We start from the raw sequence: 15,614 nt of genomic DNA, 5'->3' as shown, positions 1-15,614 counted from the left end.
CAGGTAGCCAGTAAACAGCTAGAAATTTCGGGTTGGTGGGGCATGGGGGATTTTTGTGGGGCAGTAGGGGGAGGAGGGGGGAGGGGACACCCACACACCTTCCCTGAACTACAGGTGGTGAATAACAGCTAGAATTTTCGGGTGGGGGGGGCAGGGGGGTTTTTTGGGGGGCAGTGGGGGGAGGAGGGGGGAGGGGACACCCACATACCTTCCCTGAACTACAGGTGGTGAAATCGGCGCTTGAAGTTCAGGGAAGGAGTGTAGCTGCTCCTCTCCCTCCCTTCCTGCAAGATTTAAAGGGCCCTCCAGCTGATTGGCAGGCCATGTGTTCCATCCAATCAGCTGCAGAGGCCTTTTAATGTCATGGGGGGAAGGAGAGAGGGGCAGCAGCTATTTGGGGGCATGCCTCACACTTGAGGGGGCAGAGCCCCAAAATGCCCCACTGTAGCGATGGGCCTGCCAGTAAGATCAACGGATAGAAACAAGTGAGCATGTAAATGCAAGAGTTAACAAAAAGAACGTGAACATGAAGCTAGAGTCCAGCAGCACCCCCAAAACAAACTAAGCTCAACCCTGTGTACGTGAGAGAACAGAGACTCAGCGTGTGCATACTTCTTCACATACATTAAAACAGATTTCCTCAAATATTGCATGCAGGTGGGGGGGTTAGTTGCCAGTCAAGAGGCATAAGTAACTGAGCAATAAACATAGCTAAGATTGGAATAAAACATATAGTAGGACATGTAAATAGCAGCAATTTGGCATATGGATAATAAAGGAGCTGACAACAGATGTGAGACCCAAGTTTGAGTCCAGTGGTCTCTATAAGACTAACAAAGTTTAATTTCTGGGTATTAGTAAGAACAGAATGATTTAGCATGTGTAGTGAGATAAGAAGCTGATGTCTCTGTTAAGCCCTGGGGGTTCCATTGTCCTCTGTATTGTAATAACTTGTAATTCAGCAATCTCCAATTCCAGTCTGTTTCTGAAATTCCTTTGCAATAAAACAGTTACTTTGATGTCACCTATTGAATGTCCTGGAAGGATGAAGTGTTGTCCTACAGGTTTCTCAGTCTTGTGATTCTTGATGTCAGATTTGTGTTCATTTATCCTTTGGCATAGGATTTGACCTGCTTGCCCTATGTAGAGATTTATCCTTTGGCATAGGGTTTGACCTGCTTGCCCTATGTTAGAAGGTGAGCAGGTGAATAAGCCTGAGATGGTGTAGTTGATGTCGTTAGGCCCAGTGATTGTGTTTTCTGGGTGTATGCAGCAGCAAAGTTGGCATCTGAGTTTGTTGCAAGCTTTGGTACCCGTGTCCATGTTTAAATTAGATGTTGTATTATTGTGGGTGAGGAGCTGTTTGAGCTTGGGGGGCTGCCTGAGTGCTAGAAAGGGTTTGCCTCCAATCCTTGTGAAAGAGAACTATCATTCTCCAGTAGAGGCTGTAAGTGGCTGCTGATGCACTGAACTGTTTTGAGTTGAGAGCTGTATGTGACCACTACTGGTGTTCGGTTATTGTCTCTTTTGGGCCTGTCTTGCAACAAGGTTTTCTCTGGGTATCCTTCTTGCTTTGTTAATCTGTTTCTTGACTTCATCAGGTGGATATTTTAGTTCCTAAAAGGTTTGTTGTAGATCCCTCATCATGAGGATCTCTGCTTGTGGGATTGGAGCAGATGCAGCTGTAGCGTAGAGCCTGGCTGTATACAATGGATCGTTTGGTATGTTTAGGATGGTGGTATGTCTCTTGGTCAGTAGGTTTCTGGTATAAGGTGGTGTCTATGCGTCCATTGTGTATTCTTACAGTAGTGTCCAGAAATTGTATTCCTTGCATAGATTGGTTCATTGACATGATAGACAGCCGCTGATTTTAAGAAGAATCCATTTGTAACCTTCAGCACCATGGACAGTGCTCATTAGACAAGTCATAGTAATCATCAGCAAGGATTTAAGCTATAGAATCCACTGCCAGTGGAGGCAGCGATGACCACAGGGACGGCGAGCTTTAAAGGGGGGGTTGGCAAATTCATGGAGGAGAGGTCTTCTTTAACTAGGTGCAAAAGCCTTCTATATTATGCTGGCTTAAGAGTTCTCCATGAACACTGTCTGAATATTTATAGTAGTAGCAAACCAATCCTCTTTTCTACCCGGCTGGAAGCCTTCGAGAAGACAAGACTGGCTTGCTCCTTTACAAACACTTGAAATGGAACCAGAAGTAAGTTTTTTTAATTAGATAATTAAATTATAAATTAATATGAAAAATTTAAATAATACTCCATTCAGCTTCGTGTTGCTTTTCATTTAAAATACCATAAGTTATTTTCCAGGATTATTTGAAGAACATAAAGAAGAAGTTAAGAATATATTTCCAGAGCAATGCAACAAGGAAAATACATACATAATAACGTATATTTTTACAGTGGCAAGAATAATGTTAGCAGAATGTTGGAAATCAGATGTATTAACCTCGGGAGAGGAACTAATAGAAAAACTGTTAATGTTGGCAGAAATTGATAGATTAAGTTTAATATTACAAGGAAAAGACCAGGAGGCATATGAGAAAAGATGGGGAAAACTATGTGTATGGTTGAATAATATCATGTGAAATAATGACTCACAAAAATATAAATGTATACATGTTAAAGGCTATATATAACGTGAACAAATTATAAATAAACGGGGGGAGAAGAAGTTAATAGAACACATGACCACGGAAACGTCTTCGGACAGCGCTGGCTCTTTGGCTTTGAAACGGAGATGAGCACCACAACCCTAGAGTCAGATTCGACTGGCTTTCGAGCAAGGGAACCTTTACCTTTACCTTTAATAGAACATTGAGTTGTAGCAAGAGGCTGACACCGTTCAATACGATTACTCCTGAGGAAGACTGGGACGAAATGAGTTTGTATCCGGGTGCTCATTGTGAATGATGGACTTGTAATATTGCAAAGTTTTATGTATAGTATAATATGATTCTTACTAAATGTCTTAGTCATTTATATCACAGCATCCAGGGAAGGCCAGATGGACCACTGGTCTGATCCAGCATGCTCAACTTATGTTCTAATTTTCTTTTCTGATCCACAAACATGAGCCAGTTTGGTGTAGTTTGTAGTTTTCCTTCTCTTATGTTCTTATGAGAGGTGCTAACCCCGAACAGAAGTTTGAAAGTTGAAAAAGCAAAGATGAGAAGTTTAAACCCTCATCTACTGGAAAACTCACCCCAGGCCTGCTGTTTTGTGTACTGAGTAGCATCGTATAGTGGTTGGAAAATGTTCAGCTCAGATCTGGAAGACATGGGTTCAGATTCCAGCTCTGCCATGAAGCTCTGAGTGACCTTAGGCCTGTCATAGCTTGAACTACCTCAAAATAGTGTTGTAACAATTCAGTGTGAAAAGGAGAGTAACATGCTGCCCTGAGCTCCTTGGAGAAAGAGAGGGAGAGAGATGGACAGATGGATAGACAGACAGAAAAGAGCAAGAGTCCAGAAGCTTGTTAAAGACTAACAAAATTTGTAACAGAGTATGAGCTTCTTCAGATACAGCAAGAATGTGAGTCCATCTGTCATTATATCTTGGAGAGTGGAGTGATTTCAGATGCCGGATGACAATAGCAGGTGAATGACAATAGCAGGTGTGATTGGATTATGTGCAATATGCAAAGGGCCAGTAGGAGTTGATAAATCAGCATGGGAAATGAGACTGGAAACCTAGGTCTCAGTTCCTAAATAATCTTTACCCAGCAATAACTCAGCAAAAGCTTACTTCAGCCTAAATAATATTTTTATCATCCTAAAATACCGCCAATATCATTTTAATATGCACGTAATTTTGAAAGCTACCAAAAAAGATAAAGTAAAAAGAGCTTAAAAACATTCTTGTCTTGAATGCTGTGGTTTCTGATGTCAAACTTATGTCCATTAATTCTTTGTCGAAGGGATTGACCTAATGTAGAGGGTGGAAGTGCATTGCTAACACGTGATGGCATAATCACATTAAGGGTGAGCGGGAGTATGAACCTGAGATAGTATGGCTGATGTTGCTGGGTCCAGTGATGGCGTTGCCAGGAGCTATTATATGAGAGCAAAGTTGGCATCCTACCTACTTCACAGAGTGTCTGTTGTGGGGAGAGGAAGGGAAGGAGACTGTAAGCTGTTCTTGGACTCCAAGTGAAGGGCGGGAATAAATCCAATCTCCTCCGCCAGTTTGGTGTAGTGGTTAAGTGTGCGGACTCTGATCTGGGAGAACCGGGTTTGATTCCCCACTCCTCCACTTGCACCTGCTGATGTGACCTTGGGTCAGTCACAAGCTCTGGCACAGCTGTTCCTGAAAGAGCAGGTTGTGTCAGAGTTCTCTCAGCCCCACCCACCTCACAGGGTGTCTGTTGTGGGGAGGGGAAGGGAAAGGAGTTTGTAAGCCGCTCTGAGACTCCAAGTGAAGGGTGGGGTATAAATCCAATCTCTTCTCTTCTTCTCCTCCTCCTCCTTCTCCTCCTCTTCTTCTTCTTCTTCTTCAGCATGTTCTTGCTTTTGAGCATATGTGGCCTATAAACGTGATTGATTAGCCGAGAACCCGTTTCCTATTATTGTTTCTGCTTTGCCTTAAATAGCTAGACATCAGATGTCTCTTCAGCTCAGAACTCTACTGTAGCAAAGATGCCAAACAGCTAGACAAGCCAGCTGTTACAATGATCACAGAATGCTCCTGCTTAACGTAATTCATGACCCAAATCATTGTTTGGTCTGGGGAGGGGGGGGGTCCTATCCAACAAGAGCATAGATCACTAGAGAGTTTGAACTGCATTTTTATCCATTGCAGGGGCTGTCGTGATCGCCTTTGTGGTCTGCTGGCTCCCCTATCACGTGCGGCGACTTATGTATTGTTACGTGCCAGAGGATCAGTGGACGGAGTGAGTAACTTCATTTTTTTTTAACATTAACAACAAAATGTTTTCTGCATCAAATCGAGCCTGAACTCTCCCTAGAAGCTAAAACGACTGGACTGGAGCTATTGTGCTTTGGGCCCTGACCTAGATAGCCCAGGCTAGGCCAATCTCATCTGATCTTGGAAGCTAAGCAGGATCGGACCTGGCTAGTATTTGGGTGGGAGACCACCAAGGAATACCAGGGCCATGATGCAGAGGCAGGCAAGGGCAAGCCAGCTCTTGAAAACCCTACAGGGTTGCCATAAGTCAGCTACGGCTGAATGGCAGCGACGACAACAAACTGTACTTTGGTCACACTGTGAGAGGACAAGAGTCACTGGAAACGACAACAGTGGTGGGGAGGGGAAGGGAAAGGAGTTTGTAAGCCGCTCTGAGACACCTTTGGGTAGTGAAGGGCGGGGTAGAAATCCAATCTCCTCTCCTCTTGACTGATTGATCTTAAATTGGAAAGATAAAATACAATTTCTAAGATTTTTCATCAAAGTGCTTCCAAAAAAAAATTATTGTCTCACACCACCCATATCTGAGAGATTCAAGGGTTTTAGGTGTCGCTACCTGATATATACTCAGTTACTTGAACCTCACGTGACTGTATTAAAACCATGTAATTCATTTCCTCTGAAGGTGTGAGGTAAGATGGCTCTGAGTTTAGAAATGACTTTCCTATTGAAATTCTTGTTTCAAAACTGTGACCCGTTTGCTCTTAGTTTAGTTCTTGGAATGAAGCCATTTATTCATATTTCTCCTCCACAAAGATGGAATAGAAACAGCCATGCGGACACAACTGGAAACAGAGCAGGGGTCATTGAGGGGAGTGGGGGGGAATAGCTGTGAATTTCCTGCATTCTGCAGGGGGGTGGACTAGAAGAAGAAGAAGAAGAAGAAGAAGAAGAAGAAGAAGAAGAAGAGGAAGAGGAAGAGGAAGAGGAAGAGGAAGAGGAAGAGGAAGAGGAAGAGGAAGAGGAAGAGGAAGAGGAAGAGGAAGAGGAAGAGGAAGAGGAAGAGGAAGAGGAAGAGGAAGAGGAAGAGGAAGAGGAAGAGGAAGAGGAAGAGGAAGAGGAAGAGGAAGAGGAAGAGGAAGAGGAAGAGGAAGAGGAAGAGGAAGAGGAAGAGGAAGAGGAAGAGGAAGAGGACCAGGTCATCCAGCAGCTGCAAGTGGAGGAGTGGTGAATCAACCCTGGTTCTCCCAGATTTGAGTCCGCGCACTTAACCACTACACCAGACTGGCCCTTTGGGTCCCTTCCAGCTCTGTTTCTATGTGTCTAAACGTTTACAGAAATCGTCAGGCTTGCTTTGTGTAATAAACTGCACCATTAGCAGTCAGGGTACATTTACTTGTTATTTATTTGTTTGTTTATTTATTTAAAACATTTATCAGCTTCCTCTCTCCTTATGGAACTCAAGGTGGCCCACAATTATCAATAAAAATACATAACGCAGAGTATATAAGAATACATAAACCCAAAATTTAAAATCACAATGTAGGACTGTTTTCATCAAATGCAGTCCTAAACAAAACCATCTTCAGCTGCCTCCTAAGGACCGGGGGCAGGTGCACCTCTCCAAGGAGGGATAGTTCCATAATCCTGGGACCACCACTGATAAGACTCTCTCTCATGTACCCACCGAACAAGGTTCTTTGATTGATGGGACAGTCAGGATCTCAGTTCCCAGGCAGGAACATATAGGAGAATACAAAGCCTTTTAGGGCTTCAAAGGTCAAAACCAACACCTTGAATTGGGCTTGAGAGTGGATCAGTAGCCAGTGTAATTGTTGTAATAGCAGGGTCACATACTCCTGACAGCTGGCCCCAACCAACAATCTAGCCTCATGACAGTCAGGGCCGGCTCGTCAATGACAAAATTTAGGCAGCTGCCTATGGGCACCGGCTTGACGAGGGCGCCGCTCTGGCCTGCCTGCCGCCCTGCCTTCCCCTCCCACAAAAGCCAGCCGAGCCAGAGCTAGGTGCGAACATCAGGCTGCTATTCCTATGGTGCAGCAGCGGGTCTTCCGGCGAGGGAGGCAGCCTTCGCCACTGGCGGGGATGCCGTTTTAGGCCTCCAGAGACGTGGGGAGGGGAGGAGCACACATGGAAACGTCCCCGGGGGTGGAGGAAAAGGGCCCGGCAGCCTGGTGGGCCACACGTCACGCGCGGCCGCCCCTCCCCTCCCGGCAGCCACCCCAGGTGGGCAGAGCTTGCTCTGGCCACACTCCTGCTCCGGAGCTGTCATGCAAGCAGCCCCATCCTGCAGTTCCAGCCAGGAGGGACTGCGGCAGGAGCACCCCCCCGCCCCCCACCTTTGTTGTGCTCCTGAAACCAGACCGCTGGCACTTGCGGAACGGGGGGAGGCACCAGAAAATTGGGGGGCCCACCAGAATGGGGGGAGCGCCTAGTGTGCAAAAAAACCTGGGGCCGGCCCTGATGACAGTTCTGCCTTCCACAGTCCTCCTATTCAACTGATGGCGTCTTTCTCCTCCTTTCTCACCAGCTTCCTTTTCGACTTCTACCACTACTTCTACATGCTGACGAACATCCTCTTCTACGTCAGTTCCGCCATCAACCCGGTCTTGTACAACCTGGTGTCGGCCAACTTCCGCCAGATCTTCCTCTCGACACTCATGTTTGTGTGCCTGCCCTGGAGAAAGAAGACGAAGAGGACCAAGTTCAACAGGAAGTCCAACAGCATCTCCAGCAACCATACTTTCTCTAGCCAAGTCACCAGGGAAACCACATACTGAGACCTGGGCATTGCCAAAGGAAGGGAAGAACGAGTGTCCCAATTCAGGACTGAATTGGACCTTGCAAAGAGGGCTGTACCGCTTTTCGACATGGCTTCCGAGTTCACTATAGCATGAATGTGTTTTTGCTGGTCGCCATACCTTGGAACGAGTCGATGTTCGTTCTACCAGTTAAATTCGGGGTTCTTTTCATGCATCGGCTTTTGCCTCTCGTGAGTAGCGTCTCCATGTTTTGTAACTTTGATCTGGCGTAAAAGTCACCTGTGACATCATCGAGGAAGCCATGGCGGTCATTGAGTCAACGCTGGCCAAGCTTGAATGTCTCTTCATTCATCGATGTCTCCATTTTGAAAGGCTACGGGAACATTAAAAAGACGGAGACCGCCTCTTCTGGCGGCTCTGAGACTGTAAAATGACATGGAGGCCGGTTAGTTGTCAAGGTTGTTTGTTTAGTGGGAAGGAACAGTTGTTTTGAGGGAGAGGGAAACCGACCCGATTGGTCTTTGTAGAAAGAAGAATGTAAACCGTTCAATTCAGAAGGGCATGCGATACTCAGGGAATGAGACTGTTTAAGGAATTAGATCTGAACTCCGTTGAGTACAGAGCATTTGGGAAAGCCAATCTGGGCTCCCATCGTTGCATAAGGTAGAATGCCTTGGTTGGTCCGTGGTGCCATCTTGGGTTTAGCTTTGAAGAGCAACATTTTCCGTGTGTGCTTTTTTGACCCAGGAAACCATCTTCCTTTGTTTCGAATGTGCCTGGTATAGGGGGGGGGCTTGATAAATGCCTCCAGTTAGTGCTACAAGATTTAAGTATCTTTACATGGATGCTATTGGTAGAGAGGGGGTGCCGGCTAAGCCCACACAATGGCAGAGGATACCCGCATCTTTTGCTTACTGCTGAAATAGACTTGGGACTTGGGTGCATGGCCAACGTCTTGCACTGACTTGCAGTTGTGTAACCTTTGTGTTGGTGCCAACAACATAAGTTTCAAGAGTTGGGCTGAATGTAGGGGCGGGGAAGGCTCTGCTTAGAGAGCTTGGCAGTGGGAGGACAAGAAGGGATGAGGCAAGGAGTTAGGCAATGGCAGAGGTCATTTCGGGGGGATCGCAGGGGGATTGCAGTTCCCCCGGGTGAGGGGCGGGGGGCGGGGCACACGATAAAGCCTCACCCCCTGCTTCCGGCCACCCCACTTCCAGCCTTCATTCAGCCAGGAGGAGGCAGGAGAAGAGGGAGGGTAAATTGCTTCCTCCCCGCCTCTCCCCACCCCTGCCTGCCTGGGGCCAGGGAGGGCCTTGGTGGGGCTTCCTCGCACTCCCGCCGGCCTTGCAGGTCCACCGCCGGGCCCCTGATGTCAAGGGGTGTGGCATATGCTAATGAGTTATGCTAATGAGTTCCCCTAGCTCTTTTTCTACAAAATGACCCCTGGGCAATGGTATACGAAATTGCCTATGGGGGCAGTTGTCCGTAGCCAAGCAGGGTTGTAGCTGTGGCTCAGTGGAAGAGTCTCTGCCTTGCATGCAGACTATCCCAGGTTCAATCCCTGGCATCTCCAGTTAAAAGGACCTGATAACAGGGGACATGAAAGACCACTACAAGAGACCTTGGAGAGCAGGAGGTCCTCGCCTTGATGGACCAGTGGTCTTTTAGTGGGCAGCGCTAAGCTCGTGCAGTTTAATGAGGCTTCCTCCAACTTAAGCATCCCTTCTGTTGGAGGAAGAGCCTCTTTAGTTGGAGATGGGCTCCTTAGGCGTGAGGAAGGCTTCTTGAACTTTACTAAATGGAGTAGTAAGGATCCAGGCAAGTATAAGCCCTGGGTGCATGTGCAGATTAAATGAGTGGGAGAGAGAAAACAGATCTAGAGCAGGAGTCCCCCGAGGTGGTATCTGTGGGCTCCGTGGTGCCCACCAACACCTTTCCTGGTGCCTGCCAAGTGTTTTTAGAAAGTGGGCGGGGCCAGGTGGAGCAAGGCTTCGGATTGGCCACCGGAGATCTGAGTGGTGGTGCAGATTTTTAACAGCATGGCTTTGGCGGCAGCGGCCGCCACAGCACAAGGACCTTCGCCACGTGACTGGAGGTGAGCTGCGGCAGCCATTTTGTGGCTGGCTCCACCCCCCACAGTGGCCATCTTGTGGCAGCCATTTTGTGGCTCTGCCAACCACACTCTGGTCTTCAAAACGGACTGCAGGCTTAGAAAGTTTGGGGACCCCTGATCGGGAATATTTCAGGAAACGCGTGAAGAAATGAGTATGGAGAGCTTTCGAGGAGAGAAGGAGCAGTGTGTGAGAAGTAGGTAGGAATGGAGCTGTTTCAGGACCACAGAACTTAACGAATCTCTTTTTAGCATTGTTCATTCGTGCAGTAAAGCAGAGTTCCTCTATGGAGCTCATGAATGTGTATGGTCATCTGCTGAATGAATCTGCACAAAAACCCTGAGATATAGGGAAGTGTCCATGGGTCTGCAGCACTTCTAGTTCCAGAATCTTCAGTATCAGGTGCTGAAGGAAGTCCTTCTGTTGCCTGAGACTCTGTAGAGCCACTGCTCAATACTGAAGTAGAAGAGAAGAAGAGAAGAGATTGGATTTACACCCTACCCTTCACTAACCAAAGGAGTCTCAGAGCGGCTTACAATCTCTTTACCCTTCCCCTCCCCACGACTGACACCCTGTGAGGTAGGTGGGCACTCCATGAAATTGCTGAGCGGTCGGGTTAGAACGGATAAAAGGAAGTACTTCTTCACCCAAAGACTGATTAACACATGGAATTCACTGCCACAGGAAGTGGTGGCGGCTACAAGCATGGACGGCTTCAAAAGGGAATTAGATAAGCATATGGAGCAGAGGTCCATCAGTGGCTATTAGCCACAAGGTATAGATAGGGGCTCTGGGGCAAGTGATGCTCTGTCATCTTGGTGCTTGGGGGGGGTCAACAGTGGGAGGGCTTCTAATGTCCTGGCCCCACTGATGGACCTCCTGATGGCACCTGGTATTTCTGGCCACTGTGTGACAGAGTGTTGGACTAGATGGGCCTTTGGCCTGATCCAACATTGGCGTCTCTTATCTTCTTATGACCACTGTGCTGACCCAGCAGGGCTCTTCTGATGTTCTTAAGAAGGTCTTGTCCTCTCTGCCCTGTTGTTGGCTGTCCAGAGGAAATGATTGGCCACTGTGTGAGACAGGATGCTGGACTAGACGGACCACTGGTCTGATTCAGCAGGGCTCTTCTGATGTTCTCTTACGTGAAGGAGCATTTAAACATTAGTCTCCCTCACCTGATTGGCCACTCAATTTCAAATCTGCATTCTGCTATAGAGACTCACTGGGTCACCTTTGTCCAGTCCCCCCCCCTCTCTCTCTGCCTAACTTACCTCACAGGGTTCTTGTTGTGAAGATAAGTGGAGAAGGGGATAACAATGTTGTAAGCCACTCTGGACCCCCACCTGGGAGACAGCTTGCTTGCCACTGAAGTTTTTCTCCTGTGATATGCAGCCATAGGGAAGTGTTGGATGTGTTGTTTTAGAACAGGGAGATCATGAGTCCCTGCATGAACGATGTAGCACCGCAGGGTGACCCAAACCCCCCTACGACATCCTGTGGTTCCAAGGCATGGGGTCCCTGAGTAGACAGGGTGATGGAGTTGGGGAAATTCAGCCTCTTTAGCTCCAACAGAGGCCATCCCCTTAAACGGGAAAGGGACTCATTGTAAGTAGAAAGTTTGAAAATAACACGAATAGAGAGATGTCATCTAAGGATGGCTCTGACAAGTGATTTAGGTTGCTTGTTGGCAAACTAGGTGAACAGTAAAATGAACTGTCAAGGACAACTCATCTAGGCTTTTTTCCCCCCAGTGCTACGGGAAGGTTGTCTGAGCAGGAGCGAGACATTGGTTTAATAGCAGGGAAGTCTGCGTTACATGAAATTGAGTTAGGCGGACCACGCACCGTCTAATTAGATGTTTCTAATTTTCACTTCGGACTGGAGAAGAAGACAAGAAATTCAGGGAAGCGAAGCGAGAGCAGATGGATCGCATTTGTTTCAACAGTCCGCCATATGACTTCTCGAAAATACATTTCCGAGGATCCTTTTCAGTGCTCGGTTTCCCTGACAGTGTCGTCCATTCGACAGCCCAAGAAGTCAGGCTCCAGAATGCATTGCCTCCCCCATTAAATTCCCTGCCAGCCCGGATTCTCTCTCTAAAGGTCTGTCCGGCATGCATCCATGCAGATAAGGCAGTGCCCTTCGTCTTGTCTCTGGTTCCGCCGCATGCCAGGTTTTGCTTCAGTGACTCTGTTCTTAAAGAAACAAGTACAACAGAAGGGCAGATGGAAGGCCTAACGGGGACACGACATGCAAACGGGGAAATAAACAGATGCTTTCATTGGCTGTGTCAAATGGCTTTTCAGAACACAGGACAAATGCCTTGCTCGCTACTGCCGGATACTGCCGTTGGCTTCAGTCAAACGTCCCTTATGTAGGGCAACAGTGGGGTTTTCCCCCCCATAAGCAGACTTTCATGCAAATTGCATGACACGGCAAAAAGCTTCTCATGCGCAATAATTTCGAGTCGTGTTCCAATCTCTTGTCGCGTGTGGTACGCCGTACAGTAATTCTGTTGCAAACTGAAACGACAAAAGAGCCGACCGAGAATCGCTAAGGAATATTCCCCACTGCTGAACACGAAACGAACCGTTTCGGCCATTTGTTTCTGGGTTCTGTTTGGGGCTACAGTTGCCAGAACAAAATGTGATAATAAAGGGCAGCTATTCTGTTCCATGGGAAGGAAGGTGGTATGGTACAGCCCGATCTCATCAGATCTCAGATGCTAAGCAAGGTTGGTACTTGGAAGGGAGGCCACCAAGGAAGTCTCTGCAGAGGAAGGCAGTGGCCAACCACCTCTGCTTCTCACTTGCCTGGAATTAGCCTTGCTGGGGTTGCCATGTCAGAAGCAGTGTTCCCTCTAAGCTGAGTTAGTGTGAGCTAGCTCACAGTGTTTTAGCCTCCGGCTCACACATTTTTGCCTCAGCTCAGGAAGGAGGGCTCCAGAGCAAACAAACTGATGCAGTAGCCAAATCGCTCGCTCACAACTTTAATGCCAGTAGCTCACAAAGTAGAATGTTTGCTCACAAGACTCCACATCTTAGAGGGAGCATTGGTCAGAAGCTAAGCCAGGTCGGTACTTGGAAGGGAGGCCACCGAGGAAGGCTCTACTACATTACTTGATACTAGCACTGTGATCAGTCTTCACTAGGGGGTGAAGAGGAAATTAATAAGCTTCAGAAATGGATGTGGAGATAATGCAAGATACGGAGGAATGGCCCAGTACAGAAATTTCTCAAGCGACATATGAACAATGTAAAAAGTTTTTGGGTGATGAGATTCAACGAGCGGTTAAAATAGCATTCGAAAATCTCTCAGAGGGATTGCCTGCCTCTGCATAGCAACCCTGGAGTTCCTTGGTGGTCTCCCATCCAAGTACTAACCAGGGCCGATCCTGCTTAGCTTCCAGGATCTGATGAGATTAGGCTACCCTGGACCATCCAGGTCAGAGCTTTGAAAGCTTATACCCTGAAAAAGTCTTTAAGGTGCTTCTGGACTCAGATCTAGCTAGTCTAGATGTATTTCTTCTCCCGGTTTGAACTATTATCATATCCTATCCCTGAAGTCTCAGGGCAAGGAACAACACTAGGAATAAGCAGTCAAAATAATCGGCACCATCTTTTTTTAAAAAAATAGCAACTAGAAACTCCTCCTCACCCATGGCCACCACCACCACCCCAAAAAAATGCCTTAATAAAAACGTTTGGGATAAACTATGCTTTATGAGAAACACGTGGCTGCCAGTGAAAACAGATCTCCATGTCAGGTTCTCGCCTTCTCGTTTGCAGAGTGCAGTCAAGCCTGTCCCGTGTCCTGATGTCATCGCTTTCTACATTAGCCACACCATCCCCATATCATGAACTGCCTCTGGCGGGAGTCAGAAAAGGCACAGTCCGATGACATCAGAACACAGGATACCTTGTTCTACGTGTTACGAGAGAACTCAGCACAGGGATGCCAATTTCAGCGGCAACCTCAAGTCTCTTGTAAAGTACAGCTCTGCCCTTGCTTCCTGAACACATTCTTGCTCAAGATGGGTAGCCGTGTTTGTCTGTAGCAGTAGAAAGGAGCGGGTGTCCAGTAGCACCTTAAAGACTGGTGTGGCAGGGGAGGAGCTTTCGTGAGTCACTGCTCAGTTCTTTGGCTATCTGAAGAAGTGATAGTGACTCACGAAACCTCCTACCCTGCCACATATTTTGTTAGTCTTTAAGGGGCTCCTGGACTCATGTTCTTGTTCAGAATCGTCTGGGCCTCAAAGGTCCCAGCACTGGGAAGAGGCTGCAAAGAATGTCATGTTTCGTGCCCTTGCTGTGAACAAGAGATTGTAAGGTACAGGGCTATTTTGGGGGAACGGAGTTCTGGCTGGCTCCCGAGTTGGCCACGCCCAGCAGGAACTCATTAGCATAATAGGCCACACCCAACAGCAGAAACTCATTAGGATTGGCTACATTAGGGGTGTGTGGCCTAACATGCAAAGGCGTTCCTGCTACAAAAAAAGGCCTTGGGTTTTGAGAACAAACAAGGTAAACAGAATAACAAGCAAAAGGTGGGTGTGGCTGGATAACCACACTTCTGGTAACATGGGGGTGCGGCCTAATGTGCTAATGAGCTGTGATGTCGGGGGTGTGGCCTAATATGCTAATGAGTTTTGCTGTTGGGTGTGGCCTATTATGCTAATGAGCTCCTGCTGGGCCTTTTCTACAAAGAGACCCCTGCTGTTCAGTATGATGACATGGAGGGACACACAACACAACACAGGTTCTCCCTGTGGCCCACTGAGATGTCAGTAAGGGGCAATGAGTTTTGAGAATAAGGGATTTCTGACCATTCCCTTTCTGGCATATTAGAAAAGAAATGTTTTCCAGCGCTTAATTCTCAGAGGAGAGGAGGCAATGGAGTTGACGTCTGCTCAGAAATCACATTTTCTTCCTTGGAAGCGAATGACACATACAGTGCAAAGGTCTCTGACGTACAGATGGCTACGGACTGTGTTTTAAGTCTATGGTACTGTATTATTCTTGTTTGCTCTACACACCTCGAGGATCCTTTTTAAAGTGGAAAGGTAGCTTTGCACGTGCCCTAAATCAATCCTTAAATTTTCTCATGTTCAAGGCTAGATGGGACGGGAATCTGGTTGTGGGATCCATCATCCCATTGTTTGCTAGGGTAGATTTGGCTGATCTGGCTGGCTAGGCACATGTCCCCTTCCTCCCTCACCACATGCATCTCTCCTGAAGCTCCATGCTCAGTGGAACAGGACGACTGTCCCAGATAGAAGGACCGTTCCATTCCTCAGTCAAGGGTATACAGTAGCTGCACTCCCCTGCTAGAACTTCCATATTCCAGGGCTCTTTTTGTAGAAAAAGCCCAGCAGGAACTCATTAGCATAATAGGCAACACCCTGACAGCACTGCTCATTAGCATATTAGGCCACACCCTGACAGTACTGCTCATTAGCACATTAGGCCACACCGCCATGTTACCAGAAGTGTGGTCATCCAACCACACCCACCTTTCCCTTCTTATTCTGTTTACCTTGTTTGTTGTCAAAACCCAGGGATTTTTTTGTAGCAGGAACTCCTTTGCATGTTAGGCCACACACCCCTAATGTAGCCAATCCTAATGAGCTTCTGCTATTGGGTGTGGCCTATTATGCTAATGAGCTCCTGCTGGGCGTGGCCAACTCCGGAGCCAGCCGGAACTCCGTTCCTGTGCGTTCCTGCCCAAAAAGAGCCCTGCATATTTCCAAGTCTGAAGGCCAAACTACATACACTGGCATCTTGGTGGCTGCCATAAGTGCATCACCGCCATCAGAGTCATTTTAAAATCCCATG

General features: G+C 47.4%; 1 protein-coding gene across 1 annotated transcript in view; it reads left to right on the top strand.

Moving 5' to 3' along the window:
* The window catches only part of NTSR1 (neurotensin receptor 1 (high affinity)), a 183,934-nt gene extending 176,250 nt beyond the window's left edge, over positions 1-7,684 (top strand). Inside the window, exons 3-4 of the mRNA XM_015415607.1 lie at positions 4,818-4,908; positions 7,435-7,684. Of these exons, the coding sequence (XP_015271093.1) occupies positions 4,818-4,908; positions 7,435-7,684 (341 nt within the window). The remainder of the gene's footprint in view (positions 1-4,817; positions 4,909-7,434) is intronic.
* The last annotated feature ends 7,930 nt before the right edge of the window (positions 7,685-15,614 follow it).

This window comes from Gekko japonicus, unplaced genomic scaffold (assembly GCF_001447785.1).
Source record: "Gekko japonicus isolate JY-2015 unplaced genomic scaffold, Gekko_japonicus_V1.1 scaffold2654, whole genome shotgun sequence".
Taxonomy (NCBI): domain Eukaryota; kingdom Metazoa; phylum Chordata; class Lepidosauria; order Squamata; family Gekkonidae; genus Gekko; species Gekko japonicus.
Note: the sequence above shows the minus strand (reverse complement) of the source record. Positions and strands in the feature narration are given on the sequence as shown.